Source organism: Capricornis sumatraensis, chromosome 1, assembly GCF_032405125.1.
Source record: "Capricornis sumatraensis isolate serow.1 chromosome 1, serow.2, whole genome shotgun sequence".
Classification (NCBI taxonomy): Eukaryota; Metazoa; Chordata; class Mammalia; order Artiodactyla; family Bovidae; genus Capricornis; species Capricornis sumatraensis.
In genome coordinates this window covers 13,846,609-13,868,257 of record NC_091069.1, presented here as the reverse complement: position 1 = coordinate 13,868,257, position 21,649 = coordinate 13,846,609, and the positions used below count along the sequence as shown (strand labels likewise).

Below are 21,649 nucleotides of genomic sequence, written 5' to 3'. Positions count from 1 at the left end.
GGATGTAGGTCCAGATAGGAGCAGCATCTTGAGTTTCGGATGATACCATCTCTCCAATAAACAAATTGAGCTGTTCAGTGAGGGGGCACAAGAACAGCAGGACAGATCTAAGCAGGAGGTGAAGTTCTATTCTGGGCAACAAAGAAAATAAAGCTTGAAGCAGATGGGGAGGTGAAGACAAGGCTCCTACAGAGTCTCTGCCAGCAGCCCTGAATCATCTGCCTTCTTCTGACAGCTGGAGTCCCCTGGCTTCCATCTCTCATCTTTCGCTAGTTACACACGACCCTGGGCCACCACTTCAGCCTCCCAGGATGCCGTGCTGCACCAGCAGAAGGCATTCTGGCCTCCGTGTCAGCTCTCAGGATTGCTGAGGACGCATGAGATCTCTGGATGTGGGTGGGGGTTGGGACATCACAGGGGCATCACTGACCACCCGACGCCCTCACTGGCTGGCATCACTTTGGTGAGTTCTTCACGGCTCAAGTCAGGCCTGCGAAGCTGTGAAGCTGACAGGCTGGGTCGTTGCTGATACCCTTGGCTGCAGAGAAGCTAACTTTTGATGACTAAAGTCACGAGAGACGAAACTTTTAAACCAGAGTGTCTGCACATTAATCTGCAGTTCAATTTAGCAAATATACTTGAGTTCCAGCTGTGTGCAGGCCCTGGGATAGGCAACAGGCACACAAAGGTAAATAAGATGAATCCAGTTACTCACTGCTCTTGCGGTCCTTAGAGCAGGAGAGAAAGATAATTAGATGGGTGGTCGCTAAGCAGTGTGACAGGCGTAAGGACCGTAAAAAGGAGGAGAACAAAAGTATACCCACAGCTGTGGGGGGCACAGAGTAGGCTTTATAGAGAAGGTAAAAGATGAGCAGAGGTCTGAAGAATTAGCAAAACATGTGAGGTGAAAGAAGGCAGCCTTGGAGGTGGGAGCAAGTGTTCCAGGCGCAGGGAGAACACAGGAAGCAGAGGCTACGGTGCTGCTAAGGGCCTACAAAAGTTGAATATGGGACTTCCCTGATGGTCCAGTGGTTAAGAATCTGCCTGCCAATGCTGGAAACACAGGTCCCATACCTGGTCCAGGACATGCTGCAAGGCAATTAAGCCGGTGCACAACTACTTAAGCCAGCCTGTCCTACAGCCGGAGCTCTGCAACAGGAGAAGCCACCTCAATGCAAAGCCCACACACCACAGCTAGAGAGCAGCCCCTGCTCGCCGCATCTAGAGAAAGCCTGCGTGCAGCAACAAAGACCCAGCGCAGCCAAAAATAAATAAGTCATTTTTGTTTTAAAGTCGAATATGGAAGGAGACCAGGAAAGAGGTCAGAAATGGTGCGAGCTAAGGCTGCAGAGGTGGGAGGGGCTCTACATGGCAGGTGCAGGAGTTCAAGCTTCATCCTCTGGGCAAACCATCAGGTCGCCCAAAGTCAGCCATATCAGCATCTCGTGTGTATGAAGGGAAATGATTCAAGTCATCAGCTCACCAGCAGGTTCTTTGATAAGCGTGGAATCAGGACAAGGAATATCAGCTCCACATTGCAGGTTTTCTTTCCGCCTTGACTCTGACCCACTTACAACTCCACATTTTCAGATTTCCTAAACCCAGCGGAGAACATTGTTCTCTGGGGGGATTTTTTTTTGCAAAGAATGCATTTGATTCAGCCTCAAGGAGCTGAATCAATAAAAGCTAACTGAGGATGGAGCCAGAGAGGAAAATGGAAGGACCCTATATTCTCTGGCTCCCTCCAAGAAACTGCAAAACATTATTGGACAGGTTTGGGGGCTTGATTTGCTGAAAAATTCTTCTGCGACGAAATGCAAACTCCTTTGCCATAATAAATGCTGTTGTGATAACAAAACTGTACTTTTCTCAAATACCCAGATGGAAGACCATATGCAAAATAAACTCCAAGGATTTTTTTTTTTATTGGCCATCTGCGCAAATTGGAAAGAAAGCCAGCATCCTCCTCTAGACTTCCCAAAAATTTCCACTGAGAATCCTACTTTCTTCTGCCTAGTGCCGCCTGCTGATGGTATTTGGGTACCGGTTTTGCAAACGGATTGCAGGGTGGGGCTGGGCAGGGGGAGGTGTGGATCTCTCCCCTCTCTTGAACAAAGTTAATTTAATCCTAATTCGTGTGAGAAATAAAATACCCACAAATTGCCAGGTTTTAGAAGGCTTTACAACTACTCATACCTCTTCCTGTTGTTGGCAGGAATTCCACAGCAACCCCCCATACACACTCACACCTCTCAGGACTCACTTCCTAGGCACTGTGAAGACACTGTGTACCCTCACAATTAAGTGTGCAGTTAATGAAGCCTCACGTTTGACCCTACATGTCATAAATTTAAGTGTGCGTGCATGCGTGCTAAGTCACTTCAGTCATGTCCGACTCTCTGTGACCCTATAGATTGTAGCCTGCCAGGCTCCTCTGTCCATGGGATTCTCCAGGCAAGAATACTGAGTGGGTTGCCATGCCCTCCTCCAGGGGATCTTCCTGACCAAGGGATTGAACATAGGTCTCCTGCATTAGTAGCCGGGTCCTTGACCATCGAGCCACTTGGGAAGCCCCAAATGTAAGTGCACATACCCTTTAATGCAGCAATACCATTTTGAGATTTCTATTTGAAGGAAATGCTGGTGCAGGTGTATAAAAATACCTGTAGGAGTGTGTTCCCCTCAGGTTGAACCAAAAAATATGAGAACTACATCACATTCATCAACAGGGGAATGCTTTTAAAAGATAGGGTGCATTTGTACAATGGAATACTATGTGGTAGTGACATGGGAAGATGGCTCAAACATAGCCAGTGGGGCAAAGGCGGGCTAGAGAAGAGAATAATCCCATGTGTTAAAGAAACAAGGCTGTGCATGTTACAGTGTATGTTTATACACAGGAAAAGCTGGAAGGTTACACACTACATGTCCAGTAATTTCTGAGGGTAGGGACATTTTCCCACTTTTAATTTATATATCTTATATTATTTGAATTCTTAATATGAATACATTTGCTTTGTGTTAAAACAAATGAGATATTAAAATAAGAATGTTAGGAGTTTTATCACGTTTGCAACCAAAAAAGCATTTCATCATCAAATATTCATTGAATGCCATAATCATTCTGAAGTTATAGAGGCACTTCCCCACACAGCAGCAGATGGAGAAATGGGACTGAAAAGAGGAGGGACTTGCCTGGGACCGTGTAAGGAATAAGTGACCACGGGGCCACGGCTTTCCAGTAAACAGCAATGGAGGAGCGGGGGGCGGTAGTTATAGTCTTACTCTGCCTGTGCCAGACCCTGAATCAGCAGGTTCTAAATCTGTGCTATTTTAGAAGGCAAAGAAATCCTCCTTTATATTAGAGAACGATCCTCTTCTAAGTACCTTTAGCTTCTCCCACCTGAAACAACCCAAAAAATTGAGAAAATACATTAAACAATGACTTTCAAGGCACTGGGACACCAAGCAACAAAGAACAGTGATGTCTGAGAGACAGGCATCAAACGATGTGATTGTCTCTGTTTATTATCTTGTGAGAGATTCTGAGCTGTAGCACAGAGAGAGAGAACTCCAGTGGACAATCTGAGTTGAGGAAATGAAACTATGAGCGAGGGAAATTAGGGCAGCCAGAGTTCTTAGGGAAGAGTACTGGAGAGACTTCTGCACAAAGAGAGATCCACCGAGACCTGGGGGTCCACCGAGGGTCTCCCTTGTATATTTAGCTGAGTACAGATCGGTGCATGCAAGAGTGGAGACCACCTGAGGCCAAGGAAAGAGGATTCGAGGCAACAGTGCCTGGAACCACACAGAACCTGCAGTAGTGTCTGTTTTTACCAACCAGACTGGAAAACGCCATGATGCACAGAGTACTGAGTGGAGTCCACATAGGATTCTTGCCTCAGTGGAGAGGAATAACTAGCCTGAGATGGAGCACTATCCAGTCCTGCCTAGCAGACTTTGAAAACAAGACTCCAAACCTATTTCCATGTAATTTAATTGGATCCCACAACAAAGTTCAAGAATATTTATGAGAATACAAAAATATTCAACATCCCAATAAGGTAAGATTCACCACATCTGGCATCCAGCTAAAAGTTATCAGGCACAAAAAGAAGCAAGGAAATATGAGTCATAATGCAGAGAAAAACCAATGAAAACAGGAGAAAAAGGACACATTATGTAAAGAAGATCAAAGATAAAAATGAAAAAAGATTTCTTGTCAGAAGCAATACAAGCAAGAAGACAGGGGAGTAATATATTAAAAGCACTGAAAGAAAAAAATGTCAACCAAGAACTCTACACCTAGAGAAAATATCTTTCAAAGTCAAAAGCAAAATAAACTTTAACAAACACAAACATTGTAAGGATTCATCACCAAAAGATTCCTTAACACAAAAAGTACTAAGGGAAACTCTTTAGACTAAAGAAAAATTATACAAACAGAAATGTGAATCTACAAACTCCAGTACTTTGGCCACCTGATGCCAAGAACTGACTCATTTGAACAGACCCTGATGCTGGGAAAAATTGAAGGCAAGAGGAGAAGGGGATGACAGAGGATGAGATGGTTGGATAGCATCACTGACTCAATGGACATGAATTTGAGTAAACTCCAGGAGTTGGCAATGGACAGGGAGGCCTGGTGTGCTGCAGTCCATGGGGTCATAAAGAGTTGGACATGACTGAGCGACTGAACTGAACTGAACATAAAGGAATAAAAACCACTGGAAATGGTAACCATATGAGTACATATATGATTTTTTTTCTTGTTGTTATTTAAATCTCTTTAAAATACAATAGATTGTTTAAACAAAAATAATAATAATGTATTGTTGGGTCTATAATATATGTATAAAAGTAAAATGTATGACATTAAAGCATAAAAGCCAGGAATGGAAAGATGGGAGTATAGTATTATAATATTCTCATACTATAAGTTAAATGACATAGTAGCATTTAAAAAATAGATTGTCATAAGTTAAAGATACATACCATAAATCCTAAAGGAACCACCAAAAAATAAAAAACCAAAAGAATTAAAACTACAAAGCTAACAAAGGAAGTAAATAAAACTGATAAATTTCTGCCCACACTGATGAGGAAAAAAAAGAACATAGATTACAAATGTTAGGAATTAGAAGTGACATCAGTAAAACTTCTGCAGATAGTAAAAGGATAAAAGGTAACATTATGAGGACTTTATGACAATAAAAGTGAAAACAAAAAAAAAGGACAAATTCCTTGAAAGATACAAACTGTCAATGCTTATTCAAGAGTAGAAAATAGCCTATGTCTGTTAAAGAAATTGATTTTAACATGTTAAACAAAGCATGTATTCCTAAGGCAAATTCTACTTCGTGGTGACATATTATCCTTTTTATATATGACTGACTTTGACTTATTGAAATTTCATTTGGTATGTCCGAATCTATATTCATGAGGAATATTGGTCTGTAGTTTTATTTTTTCTTTTTAGCAACATCTTTGTTTGACAGTGAGGTATTGGCTTAAAGATTGACATGCATATTGACAGAATAGAATAGAGAATTCAGAAATATACCCACACATACTTGAGCAACTATTTTCAATGTAAGTGCAAAAGCACTGGGGGGAAAGGTTATTATTCTCATCAAATGCTTCTGAAGCTGTTGGATATCATCTTAAAAAAAAAAGTGAATCTATATCTCACATCATGTTAAAAAACTAACTCAAAACAAATCACAGACCTAGACTTAAAACTACAAACTTGTAGACACAAACGTAAGAGTATATCTTGTGAACTTGGGTCAGGTAAAGATTCCTGCTACATGACACCAAAAGTATGATCCATAAAGGAAAAAGTCAATCAACTGATTCATCAGATTTTAGAACTTGCTCTTCAAAAGATTCTATTAAAGGGATGAAAAGACAAGGTACAAACTGAGAGAAAATATTTGTAATTGGCATAGCTGATAAATACATGTGTTCAAAATATACAAAGAACTTTCAAAATTCAACAGTAAAAATAACTCAGTTCTTAAAATGAGTGAAAGATGTGAATAGCTATTTCATCAAAGTATACATTTGGATGACAAATAAGCACATGAACAGATGCACAGAATCCTCAATAATTAGGGAAATACAAATTAAAACTAATGAGAAACCACTGCACACCTGTCAGGATGGCTGAAATTAAAAAGACTGACTATTACCAAGTGTTTGCAAGGATGTAGAAGAATTAGAATTATCATATGTTGCTGTTGGGAATACAAAATGGCACAACCTTTTTTGGAAAACAATTGGTAATTTCTTTAAAATTAAGTGGACACCTATTCTGTGATCCAGACATTCTATTTCTAACCTTTTATTCAAAAGAAATTAAAACATATGTCTACACAAACACTTATACAGGAATGTTCATAGTATATTTATTTGTAACATTCTGTAACATCCAAAACATGGAATCAATAAAAATATTCAGCAGCAATTGAAGGTGTAAACAAACTGTGGTAAATGCATTTAACAGAATACTCTTTACTAACAAGAGCGCTTCCCTGGTGACGCAGATGGTAAGGAATCTGCCTGCATTGCAGGAGAGCCAGGTTTGATCCCTGAGTCAGATCTCCAGGAGAAGGGAATGGCTACCCACTTCAGTATTCTTGCCTGGAGAATTCCATGGACAGAGGAGCCTGGTGGGCTACCAATCATGGGGTTCCAAGAGTGAGACATGACTGAGGGCCTAACACTTTCACTTTCACTAATAAGGAATTAATTATTGATGAAACTACAACAGGATGAATCTCAAAATAATTAGGTTGAGTAAAAAAAAGCCAGACTCTCCCACCCTCAAAACACATACAGAAAAGTATCTTTGTATGATTCCATTTATAGAAAATTCTAGAAAGTACAAACTAATCTTGACTGAAATTACATCCACGGTTGCCTGGCGATGGGAGGTAGAGGGCAGGGAGGAGAAGAACGAAAGGATTACAATGGAACATGACAAAACAGTTTGGAGTGATGGATATGTTTATTATCTTGGTTGTGATGATGGTTTTACACATTTTTACATATATCAAAACATATCAAACTGCACACTTTAAATATTTTCAGTTTAACTGTACCTTAATTAGGGCTGTTGTTTTTTTTAAAGTATGAGACAAATAAGCTATCTGCACAGCCTCAAAATATCTCCCCACAAGATACTTAATGACTACAAAGGAAAAATCATATCTGTACAGGAGAGAAACTTAGTAGATGCTACCTTAACTAAGTGATCAAAATTAACATCACCAGCATTAAGGCATCTTGACATCCTGTGTCTGCTGACAGACTGTATTGAGGTCATAACATTACAAAGATGCCAAGGTAATTCAATGTGGAAAATAAAAATCCTTTCAGCAGAGAATGATGAAGCAACTGAATATACATATGGGAAAAGTAAACTTCGATTTTAATCTCATGCTGTACACAAAAACTAACTTGAAATGGATCACAGGCATAAATGTAAAACTAAAAGTATAAAGCTTCTAGAAAAAGCAAAACATAAAGTTTTCACAACCTTTAGTTAGGCGAGAGTGTCTTAGGCATCAGGCAAGAAGCACAAACTATAAAAGAAAAGAACTGATACATTCAATGTTATAAAAATTAAAAACAAGGAGCTCAGATCCGGTGCTCTGTGACAACCTAGAGGGACGGAATGGAGTGGGAGTTGGGAGGGAGGTTCACAAGGGAGGGGACATGTGCGGCTGCACACATGCTCAGTCATGCCTGACTCCTTGTGACCGCATGGACTGCAGCCTGCTGGGCTCCTCAGTCCATGCGACTCTCCAGGCAACAATACTGGAGTGGGTTGCCATTTCCTCCTCCAGGGGATCTTCTCCACCCAGGGACAGAACCCATAACTCCTGCATCTCCTGCACTGGCAGGTGGATTCTTTTCCACTGAGCCACCTGGGAAGCCTGGACATATGTATACCTATGGTTGATTCGTGTTGATGTTTGGTGGAAACTAATACAATATTGTAAAGTAATTATCCCCCAATTAAAAATAAATAAATTTTAAAAATTAAAAATATTTGCTCTTCCAAAGACAGAATTAAAAAGTGAAAATTCAAGGTTAAGACTAAAGAGCCAAGTGTGAGAAAATATTCACAATATATTAATACATATCACAATACATATACAAAAGAGTTGTACAGAAAGAACCTACAACTTTAAAATAAAATGCTAAAAAAATGAGCAGAAGTTTGAATACATACCTAACAAAGGAAGATATTCACATGGCCCAAAAGCACAGTGCAAAGATGCTCAATATCTAGTCATTGGGGAGGTGTAAATTAAAACCATAAAGAGATACAATTATACAATTGTATTAATATAATTATACAATTATACCTGAGTGTATAAAATTCAAAAGACTATACCAAGTACTGGCAATGACACAGAACAAATGGAATTCACACACTGCTGGAGAGAGTATAGAGTGGTCCAGCCACTTTGGAAAACAATTTTGCAATTTCTCACAAAGTTAAACACACACATACCATATGATCCCGTAATTCCACTCTTAGGTTTTACCCAAGGGAAATGAAAACATAGATTCACAAAATGACCTGTACATGATTAGTCATGGCAGCTTTATTTATAATATCTTCAAACTGGAAAAAATCCAGATGAACATCCATTGGTGAATAGATAAATAAGTTGGGGTATATTCATCATGTAGCACTATTCAGCAATAAAAAATACTAACTACTGACACAACAAACATGGATGAATCTCAAAACCATAATTCTCAAAAAAAAAAAGAGTACATACTGTATGATCCCATTTATATAAATTTCTTGAACAGGCAATACTAATCTATAATGAGAATGCAGGTCAGCAGTTACCTGGACTAGGGGTTGTGGGGATTGATAGAAAAAGGCACAGAGGGACTTCTGGGGATGACAGCAATGCTCCTCTCACTTATCTGGTTTTGAAGACATAGTTGGTATCTCATTTAAACTCAGCCTTGCAGAATACTTAAGTAATGAGTTGTAGAAATGGGACAGAAAGGTATTCCACATAGTAACAATTGTCTGAGCAGATCAACAGAAGTGGGAAATTGAGGGGTAAGGATAGGGACCAGCCAAAATTTATTTTTTTAATTAACTGTTAATTTGCATACAACAACGGCTCCCATTTTAAGTTAATAATTTGAAGAATTTTAAGAAATGCCTACAAACCCATGTAACCACCATTCCAGAGAAAGTTGCTTTTTCAAAATTACCATTTCAAGTTGTTTTTTTTTTAAGTGTTTGGATATGGAATGGGTCACAGGAAAATTGATTCTGGAACAAATTTAAAGCAAGACACTTAAAAGGTTTCCGCCCTCCCCCCATTGGTCAGACCTACTCACTGGCCTTGAAACAAACCCTGACCTCCCATGTTTCACACCACGAGACGCCGGGGAGACCACATCTTTGGGATTCACCCAAACAGCCCCAGTCCGCTTGTGGGCCCAGCCTCCTGCTTCCGCTATGTCTTCCTGTCTCTTCAAATGCCCTGACTCCATGATTTAGCTCCTGATAACCATCCTCAGGCCTGTCTCCTGGTGTCAGGACCCACTTCTTCAGTTTACCTGTCATCCTATCTGTTCAACTCTGCAAGCTGCCCTGATCACTGCAATATCTGCTATGTCCTGTTAAGACACCCCCCGGGCCAGTCTCAGCTTCCTAGGGACCCCTTGCCCCAGTTTCCAGCACACGTGACCCAGGATCCAGCTGCAGCTGTCATAGAATTTACACGTCATGGGGATGGGGTACTACCTACCTGAGCCACGAAGAGCTGGAACTCGTCAGGCAGAATCCATGAGCGAGGGTAGAAGTTGTACTCCTCTGGAAAGAGATTCTGCATGATTCTCACAGCTCTGCTCAGTGTAATTTTCCGCACCATCTCCGTCATGCCTGGGGAGAAGAGAAGTTGTGGGGTTTCAACAACAGTGGGCCACTAGCTATAAAACAGCCATTACTGGGGACTTTTAAAACCACCCACCCGACACATTCACTTTTTCAGAAGGGATTTTTTAAAAAGGTATGAGTAGTTCTCCACAGTGGTGATTCATGGTTTGGAAAGACCTGCCAAATTAATGAAATACTTGAGGGAATAGACAGATCTTTTTCTTCTCCTTGTAAAAATGAAGCATCAATTTGAAAGAATGAGTTTCCACCTAGTTTATTATTCCACTCTTTGTCAGCCCCCTAGATAATGAATAGAGAGAAGAATTTATATCTTGCACTTAAAACTTAATATCCTCTTTAATTTTGGTCCACCACACATACCTCTGGGATTCTTTCCATCTTATACCCTGGAGAATATTATCTAGTGGACTCTGGCTACATTATGAGAAGCTTAATTAAGTTGCTTTGTTTTAATCTTTCATGAGTATTAAAGGCATAAAGTAGAAAAATATATACACCTTTCAGCAGAAAATCTGTCTCCTTGAAATCAGGACAGGAAGTAGAGAGGATATTACAGTATAATTTAAGGGGGAAAAATGGAAACCATAGGAGTTCTTCAGTTATTTAAGTACTGACACTGACATTGATCAGATCTCATTAATTTGCCCAGAGGGAATAGAAAAGCCTCACTTATAAAACATTTTAAAGGACTGGTAGATTTTTTTCCTTGTAACATCTTTAGAAATGCTGACAAGTAAAGGAACTTTGTATATATCTTAGCAAATTTTAGGCAAGCAGGTAAAAATTAAACTTTAGCATGCTTACTTCCTAAGGCAAATATCACTGCTCAAAAAGAATAAATAAATAAAAGACACTAAAAATGGCCTTCACCCCAAAAGAGGCTACACAACTCCATTAATGACTTGAAATTTGCCAGCAAAGTAATTTTTACTAGAAAGTACAAAGTTCCACGTCAGCTTGGCATGTCCAAATTACCACATTCCAATGGGCAAAGTCAGAATGCATGAGGTTTCTCTAAACTCCCATGTTCAAGAAGCCGAGGGTGAATGTTTGAGATGAAGGCTTTAATAATCTACTTCTTGCTTCCCCCAGCATATTATAAAGAGCAATAAAAATCTAAAAGATCACAGCTTGAAGATGTCAGGTTCTTACTTCTTGTTTAGAAGGAGATAGGGAAGGATTAAGTAAGAAATAAAGGAGCTTTAAAGGTACTAATAAACTGTGCCCTAACATGGATTCTCTGATATTAGAGAAAACACTGAAGACACTTTTGAAACTTCTAAGAAATCGGTATGAGTTCAGAAAATTAGAGCTATTTCCTTTTATTCGCCCACAAAATTAGAAGTTTTGAGTTACAAACATGGGAGCTGAACACAAAGTACACAAAATTCCAGCTTCTTTGGAGACTGCTTAGTTGAATTTCAAGTTTTAGTTTTAGTATTAAACTAAAAGCCTTCATAACAGACTGTAATACAGTGTGCATATGTGCTAAGTCATTTCAGTTGTGTCTGATTCTTTGCGACCCTGTGGACTGTAGCCCTCCAGGCTCCTCAGTCCATGGGATTCTCCAGGCAAGAGTACTGGAGTGGGTTGCCGTGCCCTGATTCACCAGATCTTCCCGACCCAGGGATCAAACCCATGTCTCTTATGTCTCCTGCATTGGCAGGTGGGTTCCCCATCTGGGAAGCTCCCTACAATATAGCATCTTGCAGCAAATACATGATGGGCCAAATAGTGCTGGGGCGGGTTTCCCCATTTTAATGGCCCTGTGACGGCAGGGAATGTTTGCTTGCAGAAATCCCTCGGCCTGTGGAAGGACTCCCACAACACAAATAGGAATGCTGTGAGTACAGGAGTGTGCTTCAAACGCTCCAGAGAAGTTCTATGGAAATCAGTGTCCAGCAAATTGAACAAACACTCATCTGAAATCCGTGATGGCTCCTTCTGTCATGTGGATCGCTTATCCCCCACGCCAGCTAACAGATCCGTTTTCTGAGTTTACACTTGGATCTGTCTCCAGGTAGTTCTCTGCAAACAACAGCCAACATAAGAAGCCATCCCGGCAAGCCATGGCTACTCTTTGCAGATGCTTCTGACCCACAGGCTGGACAGCTCACCCCTAACCCTGCCTGAACGCCTGTCTCCAGAAGGCAGCAGTGCAGACCTCCCTCAATCCACTTACCACTGACACCTTTGGTCCTCCGCCATCTCTAAGCTGCGTTCCCACCCAGTGCTTCGGGACAGTATCTTTGAGCCCCTACTAGGCCCCAGGAGGAAGCTGCTAGCTAGCCCTGCCTGGGGCCACAGCTCAGAGTCATATGTGGGCTGTGCCATTGCCCAGGAAGATGCTGACAAGAGTAGCTGGGTTTCTAGCGGGGCCAGAGCGTACGTTCCCAGAGTAAACATGACCAGACCCTGCTGGCTGCAGACTCTGCCTCCATTCTCTAGGCTGCTGTAATACCTGACCCCTACCTGTGACCCCTGCCCGAGGCTCTGGGACCCATTCTGACCTAAGGGAGAAGCTCTGGGTCCCACCACCAGCTCCCCTTTGCTAACACTGGGACCCTTCCTTTGTACTCCAGCTAGATAAGGAGGATATTTTTTAATTAATTAATTTACTTACTCATTCATTATGGTTGTGCTGGGTCTTTGTTGCAGCTCACGGGCTTTCTCTAGTTGTGGCAAGTGGGGGCTACTTTTGGTTGTGGCCCTGGGCTTCTCATTACAGTGACTTCTCTTGTGGAGCATGGGTTCTAAGTGCACGGGCTTCAGGAGCTGTGGTGCAAGTGGGATCTTCCCGGACCAGGGATAGAACCTGTGTCCCCTGCATTGGCAGGCGGATTCTTAACCACTGTACCACGAGGGAGGGCCAGATAAGGAGGATTTTAGCTATTTCTCTGAGGTGCCATTGCTTGTCCTCAAATGTTGGTCACCAGTTCTTGGCTCCTGGTGCCTAAGTGGCTGCCTCAGCGATGCCTTTGCCCAATATCTCCCATGTTTCTCCTCCCATGTTGCCCCTAAGCCTCCGCTGCAAGGGCTGGAGTCCTCCTGTGGCTTGGGCCCAGGGGCTGGGCTCCTGCCCCTAACAGGTTCTCCTGAGGCTGACTGTCTACCTGGGCTTCTCAGGAAGGTCTGTTCTTAGATGTCTTTATTGTGGCCGTTCCCTTACCGGGTGGGAAATACCCCTCACTCAGGCTAGAGCTTCTCACCCAAAAGCTTGCCTCCTGCCGTTGCTTCTGAGCCTGGGTTTTGCTGTCTGCCTCACTGCAGTCTCACAGCCTAAGGCAGTGGAGGCAGGAGGTGGGGGCCTCTCAGCCCACTGGAGCTACACAGAAGTGTAGCAGTCTGATCCTTCGGCCTGTCTACACAGACCTAGTTAATCCAAATTAAAACCAAAACATAATGCGAGCTATGCTGGGAGAACTACTCAATCAAAGTATTGTTTATAACAATAATTCTTGGCAAAAACACATTATAACCATCAAGCAGCAAACAATACTTTCAGATTCTGAAACATACAGTAGCCTCTTAGCTGTTTCCTCTCTCAGCCTCTCCACGCCCCCACTCCGCCACCCCCACCTCCAGTGCATCCCCTCTGGAATATCTTTCCAACTGCACGCCAGCCCGTGTCACTCTCTAGCTTGGAAGTTTCTCGGTGACTCCCTGTGACCTTGGTCCCTGCCTCTCACCACCCCACTGTCCCATCACACGTGACCCTTTCTAACGACCACGGGCCGCTTGCCCTTCACTGCACGAGCAGCGTGCAGATCACTCTACACCTCTGCACCACCTCTGCACACTTGTCTAGCGTGGGGGTCAGGCCTATCCAGCCCTGAAGGCTCAGTTCCCACTTGCAATCCTCTTCTCCAGGATCTCTTGCCCCACCTTCCCCCCAGGCAAATCTGGGTCAGGTCACGTGCCCTTGCTCCTTATTCTTACAGTACCCCAAGCTTCCTCTGGCATAGCACTTATCTCGTTTTGAACTTCTCTCTTTAAACGAGTTTCTCCTTGTCTTTATATCCCTAGCCCAGACCAGAGAGTAGCAGATGGCTACCCCCAGAGATCCCTCCCTGAGGCCCCCTTCTTCTCTGACAAAGTCCCCTCCTCATGGTGGGCTCTCAAGCGCCACCTGCCACGTGCTGTCATATATTCCAGAGCCGGCAACTCAGCAAAAGAAGAAACAAAACCCGTTGTTTGTAAAGTCGAGAATGACAGTTCTGGGCTTTCTTAAAGCAAAGACCTATCTAAATCAGATTATTTTTAGTGAAAGTCTTAATTCATCAGTTAAGATGTAATAACATATCTTGAAGGAAATTGCCCATAGAAAAGTGGCTAAAATCTAACATGCTGACATGAACAAAATAAATTACTTCCATATGTTTATCCAAAAGTTTTCAGTTTATTCAGCATGTGCAGTGCTTATCCTTGCCTGGCACGTCCTCTGGAACTTGCTGTAAGTAATACACGATGCATATGAAATGCAGCTTTGGAATAAAGGGATGTATCAGAGACAGAAGATAAGTGTGGACACCAACCCGAGAACAGTTCTGGAATCGTCGCTAAGGATGTTGTCTTTCACAGGGCAGAGGGTGTGGCAGCACTAGTCTGCTGCCTAGAGGTTCCAGAGCCTTCTTTGTCATTAAAGCTAATTAGCTGGTGTTAGTAAAGAGGATAATTGTATGTTCCTATCACTGGCACTTGGAATGTGAGATGGGGCGAGCGTTCTTCATTAGAATGAATGTTCTTATATCACCTCTAATGAAACTAGTCCTCTGAAGGCAATTTTTCCTGTATTTCTATCTGCATCCCAAATGTTAAAAGCTATAGCGACTCCTTCCTTCCTGCTCTCAGCCATCAGATGAAACAAGAGCAAATGGGCAAAATGTCAATGAAGCTCATTTGATGATTCATGTTTTGGGAACTCTGCCCTCATTCAAAGAGTTGCTTTCTTCCAAATTTTGCTCTCTCAATATCACAGTGAGTCCTGTTAGTAGCATTAAAATGTCATCTTTTTTTGAAAAGATATTTATCTATTTATTTATTTTATTTGGCTGCATCAGGTGCAGCGTGTAGCCTCTTTATCGCAGCTCATGGCCTTCTCTCTTGTGCAACATGGGCTCTAAACTACACAGGCTTAATTACCCCATGGCATGTGGGATCTTAGTTCCCCAACCAGGGATCGAAACTTCATCCCCCAAATTGGAAGGATTCTTCCACTGGACCACCAGGGAAGTCCCCCAAAAGTCATGTTTATGAGCAGCCAGATAGAGAAAATAATAGCTATCCAATTAAAACCGTGCAAGAGTTCTCCTCGTCCTCAGACAAAACCCTGCCTCCTCCAAGAACCTATCTGAGCTTGAGTTAATTTTCTAGCTCTGTTCCCCAGGAAACCAATAAAGGGGGAAAGTTAGCTCTGTGACTAGACAATAGAGCATATGGTTAAAATGATCATTTACTGGCATCTCGCATAAATACCTTGTCAGGAGCCATAGCTCCGGGCTTTCCTGCGTGGAATGAATCTTGTAACAGCATGACCCTGGCAGGGACCTTGGAAGCTACGCTATGGAGGAGCCGCGTGGGCTGTTGGCTCCCACACGCTTTCTGAGTCAAGGCCACCAGCGTGGATCGTGTCTCCTTGCACCTGAGTGCTCACTGGAGGAGCCAAAGACTTAGCTCTGGAACCCTTGCAAAGACCCAACTAAAAAGAAGTGCATGACACTGACTGGCTGGCAAGCTGTGCTTCCTGTCCTGTGTCCTTCCAAGTGAATCTGAGCCAAGAGGCCTGTGATAGTCGGTTGGCTTAGTTGAACCTCCCCCCCGCCCCCCACCACCTAGTGGACATAATATAACCTGCCACTGTATAATGTATGGAAATTGGGTTTTCTGAGAGGTATTTTCTTAACGATGTGGCATGGACTGCCAAAGAAAAAGATCAGTTGATTCTCCTCTTAAAAATAAGCATAAATGAAACACTAGAGCAAACATCTTATAGTCAGGGAACTATGTAAAAATGATACACAAACATGATTAAGGTTTGGGAGGAAATAAATATAGAAAAGAGTCAGACACGATTTAGCAGCTAAACAACAATAAATAGATATATTCACCTCATGGTTTCGTTCAATGAGGAATGGGATTCAGGGTGATGTTCTCTCTCTCTCTCTTTTTTTTTTAATATGAACCATTTTTAAAGTCTTTATTGAATTTGTTACAGTATTGCTTATGTTTTTATGTTTTCTCTTTTTTTGGCTGCGAGGCATGTGAAAATCTTAGCTCCTCAACCAGGGATCTAATTTGCATGCCTTGCATTAGAAGGCAAAGTCTTAAATCACTGGACTGCCAGTGAAGTCCCTGTTCTTTTAAAAATTTATCTGTTATCATATTCTATATGGTTTGTGTCTTATGTAAAAATTTCTGAAAATGAGTGGCATCTCTTTTGCTGAAATCATACCCTGATTAACCAAATGTTCATTTCTCCTTACACACTCCCACTCACCTTAACCCCTCCTCTTCACTTAACCAGTGGAAATAATGAAGAGTAACTGGGGCAGAAGAAGGTGGTAGAGATTACAAGGAAAAGGAGAAGTTATACGATAGGGTGGCTGGGAGTGGAATGGGGCGGTCTCAGAGTGTCGTTGGCTGTGGCACTTATCTGGCACCAAGTCTCCCATGCAGTCTCACTAGATAATCATCTCACTAGATAATGCCCTCAGGGTATAAAGACAGAGGCTGTTCAAACATCCTGTTCCCAGTATGGAGATGCTGCCTTTCGATTTTAAAACAGTACCTCCAAACATGACACTTAAAGGAAATGGCAACTGTGAATCCCATTTCTGGGACAAAGTTCCGGAATTTTAGAACCTCTGTCTCCTGCAAATTAATTAGAAATTTAAATGGTCTGTTTATTTATCTTAGTGCATCATGAAGCTTTTATTAATGTTAGACTAACTCTGTAGGGGAAACGGTTCATTTTATTGCTTTAATGTCAGGCTTCCTCGTTCCCTGCGATGGGCATAAAACTGGGGCTGCCTCTGAGTTTCCGTCAGTCAGTGAGAAAGCAGTTACAGAGCACCTCAGGTGTGTCTGGAAGGGTTGCAGGAGCCACAGGAATCTACAGAGGTGCGGGAGTCACGGCCCCTCCCAGGAGCTCGTGGTCTACTAGGGAAAGCCACACACATAGAGGCATTCAGAGCCCACATTCACTGAGTCATTGAAATGCTCCACAAACTATGGTGAGTTTTTTTTCATTTTGAAAACCTCGTCCCTTCATGACACACCCATATTATATCAAAAACCCCAAAGTGAAAGTCATGATCTTCCATCAGTGGAAATAGACCAGAAGAACTGATCTCTTCACATTTTGGAACTTCCAGTCTTTAAGCCCTTGGTGGGTTAAGTCCTGATCATCTTCCCTCCCAAGATCACAGCACAGTGGCAGCCATTCCCAATTAAGAGCTCTCCAGTTTTATCTCAAAACACTGGCATATTTTGTCCAAGAGTGTACCCTGAGATTCAGCCCTAGACACATTTTTAAATGCCAGCAATAACAGTAGATACCTGGAAACTTGTTCACTTGACCGGAGAATATGTCATTGTCGTGAAATGAAACTCCGTGCCAGTAGATGTCACAAGGCAAGCGTCGGCCAAATGGGAACTGGAAGAAAGAGGGGAAATGTGATTAACTACTGCCCTGAGTGTCTCTTCTGTACTGATTCCCCACGCCCTGGCACACATCACGTGATTGAATGCTTGTAACAAGCCAGTGAAGTTGCTGACATTCTTCCCTGTGTTACAGGGGAGGGAACAAATTCAGTCAGGCTAAGTAACTTTCTCAGGGTCATGACCACTGAGAGGCAGGGTTCTGATTCAGCATGGCTTGCACTCTACAAGTGATTTTGCAGGCACTCATTCATTAGAATCCCCATAACCATTCTAGAAAGGATGATACCCATTTCACTGATGAGAAAATCGGGGATGAGAGAGGTAAGCAACACGCCCAAGGCTTCACAGAGCTGGTAACAGGCGGAACTGAATCTGGGTCTATCTGAATTCCAAACCATACTTCTCTTTCTCTGAAAACTGCAATGTGCAAACTGGTGCCCCTAAAACAAGTTCTCACAACCTCTCTCTCTCTCCCTCTGTTTCTCAACACACACACACATACACAGTCCCCAAGGGCAGGATGTATTCCCGGGTGCCTAAAACTGTTCCTGGCATTCAACAAAGACTTTTGAATGAATAAATGAACAAACCAGGAATAGTCCTCTGACTCATGATGAGATAACCAGATTCTCTCTTCCAGGAATATGGAAATCAGAGATGCCCAGCAGCCTCGGCCGGCCCTTGAACTGAAAGTCATCAAATGCCAGAGCCGGGCAGCTGTGCTTGGCCATGTGCACAGAGAAGCAAAGGCAGCCAGTCTACTAAGAGAGGAGAAAGAAGCAGGTGCAAAGAGAAAAGCAGAGACGAGGCCATGTGGCCCTGGCGACACAGACCGAGTGACCTCAGTTCCCAGGGCTTCTAGACCCTGGGCCCAGGCCCTTCTGAGCCCCACTGTCCCTTCTGTCCTTGGATCCTATGAGGTGGTCTCATACCCTTAGAATGCATCCCCTTTGTGCAAGCTAGAGGATTTCAATTACTTGCAACCAGAAAATCCCTTGCTAAGACCAAAGGGCCTGCTCTTTCTACATCTTATTTCCTCTCGCAGTTATCAACAAGCTCTGCATTTACGCCATGTAGTTTTTAAATGCTTCACTCGACCCTCCTTAAGGGAAAAGAGTGAGGACATGTATAGTTCATATTTAGAACCTACTTGTTAGAAATCCAAATGAAGAGAAATATCAGCATATTAAGTAAAAGCATCCAATTTTCCCATCCTAAGACTATAGTTAATCAGGATTTTTATCCACTCCAAGCTAAGAGGGTGACGTTCCAATGAAAGAACATGGCGTTACCAATGAAATGGCAGTGACTCAATGCTTCCCAATGATTCCAAATTAAAATGAAGGCAAACAGACTCAAGCCCTTTACATCATTCACATTGTCTCAAAACTGTGCCAGAGTGAGGCATATGTTACACACTCTATTAGCATTAACAACTTCCATCTATAATTTATAGCACTTCACTCATTTTCTTTGTATCCAGTGGATTGAAGTTATTAATTCGGCAGTCATAAATACAAGGAGATACAACATATGTTATTGTCTTCCAGCTGTTAAGTACTAATATAGAAGAGGGAAAAATAACTTTATGAGGAGGTTCCTCTATAAAGCATATTATCCAAGCAACATTTACTAGGATCCAAGTGGCTTTGCTGCCCACGCTGTGGGATCAACACCTGCTCCACGTCAGTGGATAGCCTAAGAATCCTTATCACCCTTAGGATCGCCTTTCAATCCTTGACACTTTCATGATTTCTAAGTCAACATTTCATTCAGAGAGCCCTTAGCTCATTCAGTTTTGAGAAACTGTCTTTTTCTAAATCAATTTATTCAATAACTTCTATGTGCCAGGCACTTTGCTCAGTGCTGAAAAAAAACAGAGAAACACGATATTAAGTAGGTCCCAGCATCTCATCTCTCAGGCTTCCCTGGTAGCTCAGTTGGTAAAGAGTCTGCCTGCAGTGCAGGAGACTGGGGTTCAATCCCTGGGTCTGGAAGATCCCTTGGAGAAGAAAATAGCAAACCACTCCATCTTGCGCGGAGAATCTCATGTACAGAGGAGCCTGGCGGGCTACAGTCCATGGGGTTGCAAGAGTCGGACATGACTTAGCAACTAAACCACCAAACCAGCATCTCATAATCCCATGTCTTTTTAAGATCCTTTGAAAAACCACTTAAACAGCTAACATCATGCTCGATGGTGAAACTGAAAGCTTTTCTTCTGATATCAGGAAGGAGACAAGGAGATTCACTTTTGCCACTTTCTATTCAACATAGTATTGGAAGTTCTAACCAGAGCAATAGGCAAGAAAAAGAAATGAGACATCCAAATTGGAAAGGAAGAAGTAAAATTATCTGTTTGCAGATGATATGATTTTATATATAGAAAATCCTAAAGATTACATACACACACACGCACAATAAATGAACTCAACAAAGTTACTAGATACAAAATCAATACACAAAAAATCAGTTGTTTTTCTATATACTGACCATGAACAATCCAAAAAGAAAATTGAGAAAACAATTCAATTTACAACAGCATCAAAAAGAATAAAATAACTAGGTATTAACCAAGGAGACAAAGACTTGTACACTAAAAATTACAAAATGTTGCCAAAAGAAATGGCAAACAAAGATAAGTGAAAAGATATCCCATGTTCAAGGATGAGAAGGCTTCATATTATTAAGATGTCAACACTACTCAAACTGTGCCAGGGTCCAGCCCCGGTGGATCCAGGGTAATTCGAAGCGGAGACGGAGTTGGTGTCCTAGGAAAAAGCTATTTAATTAGAAGTATAACGAGAGATTAGAAAGGAATACTGTAGTAGGAAAATTAGAGGAGAAAAAGAGGCTGAATAACTTGGTTTACGTGGGATACCAATAGAGCTTCGAGACAAGAAGCTTGCACCACCTATATAGGCCACTGGCGCCCACTTGAATAGCGGAGAGTGCCCCTCCTTGGACTCCCTCTCGCATGGATCTTAAAAGCCAGGGCAAAATTAGCAGGCTTGGCGAGCACCCATGCTCCAGATGGGAATTCAGCCAGAAAAATGGAGAACAAGAAAGAATGACATGGGGGAATCAGTCTTTTCCAGAAACTGATCCGTTTTCTTTATTTTCAGCTTTGCTTATATTAGAGATACCAAGGGGACATTTCATGCAAAGATGGGCACCATAAAGGACAGAAATGGTATGGACCTAACAGAAGCAGAAGATATTAAGAAGAGGTGGCAAGAATACATGGAAGAACTGTACAAAAAAGATCTTCACGACCCAGATAAACATGATGATGTGATCACTAATCTAGAGCCAGACATCTTGGAATGCGAAGTCAAGTGGGCCTAAGAAAGCATCACTATGAACAAAGCTAGTGGAGGTGATGGAATTCCAGTTGAGCTCCTTCAAATCCTGAAAGATGATGCTGTGAAAGTGCTGCACTCAATATGCCAGCAAATTTGGAAAACTCAGCAGTGGCCACAGGACTGGAAAAGGTCAGTTTTCATTCCAATCCCAAAGAAAGGCAATGCCAAAGAATGCTCAAACTACCGCACAATTGCACTCATCTCACATGCTAGTAAAGTAATGCTCAAAATTCTCCAAGCCAGACTTCAGCAATATGTGAACCGTGAACTCCCTGATGTTCAAGCTGGTTTTAGGAAAGGCAGAGGAACCAGAGATCAAATTGCCAACATCCGCTGGATCATGGAAAAAGCAAAAGAGTTCCAGAAAAACATCTATTTCTGCTTTATTGACTATGCCAAAGCCTTTGAATGTGTGGATCACAATAAACTGTGGAAAATTCTGAAAGAGATGGGTATACCAGACCACCTAACCTGCCTCTTGAGAAATCTGTATGCAGGTCAGGAAGCAACAGTTAGAACTGGACATGGAACAACAGACTGGTTCCAAATAGGAAGAGGAGTACGTCAAGGCTGTATATTGTCACTTTGCTTATTTAACTTCTATGCAGAGTACATCATGAGAAACGCTGGACTGGAGGAAACACAAGCTGGAATCAAGATTGCCACGAGAAATATC

At 42.2% G+C, this 21,649-nt stretch overlaps 1 protein-coding gene across 1 annotated transcript in view; it reads right to left on the bottom strand.

The window, feature by feature from the left end:
* Positions 1–21,649, bottom strand: part of TTLL11 (tubulin tyrosine ligase like 11) — a 261,643-nt gene that overhangs the window by 188,979 nt on the left and 51,015 nt on the right. The window contains exons 2-3 of the mRNA XM_068966426.1: positions 17,504–17,600; positions 9,798–9,931 (exon numbers count right to left, since the gene is read on the bottom strand). Of these exons, the coding sequence (XP_068822527.1) occupies positions 9,798–9,931; positions 17,504–17,600 (231 nt within the window). The remainder of the gene's footprint in view (positions 1–9,797; positions 9,932–17,503; positions 17,601–21,649) is intronic.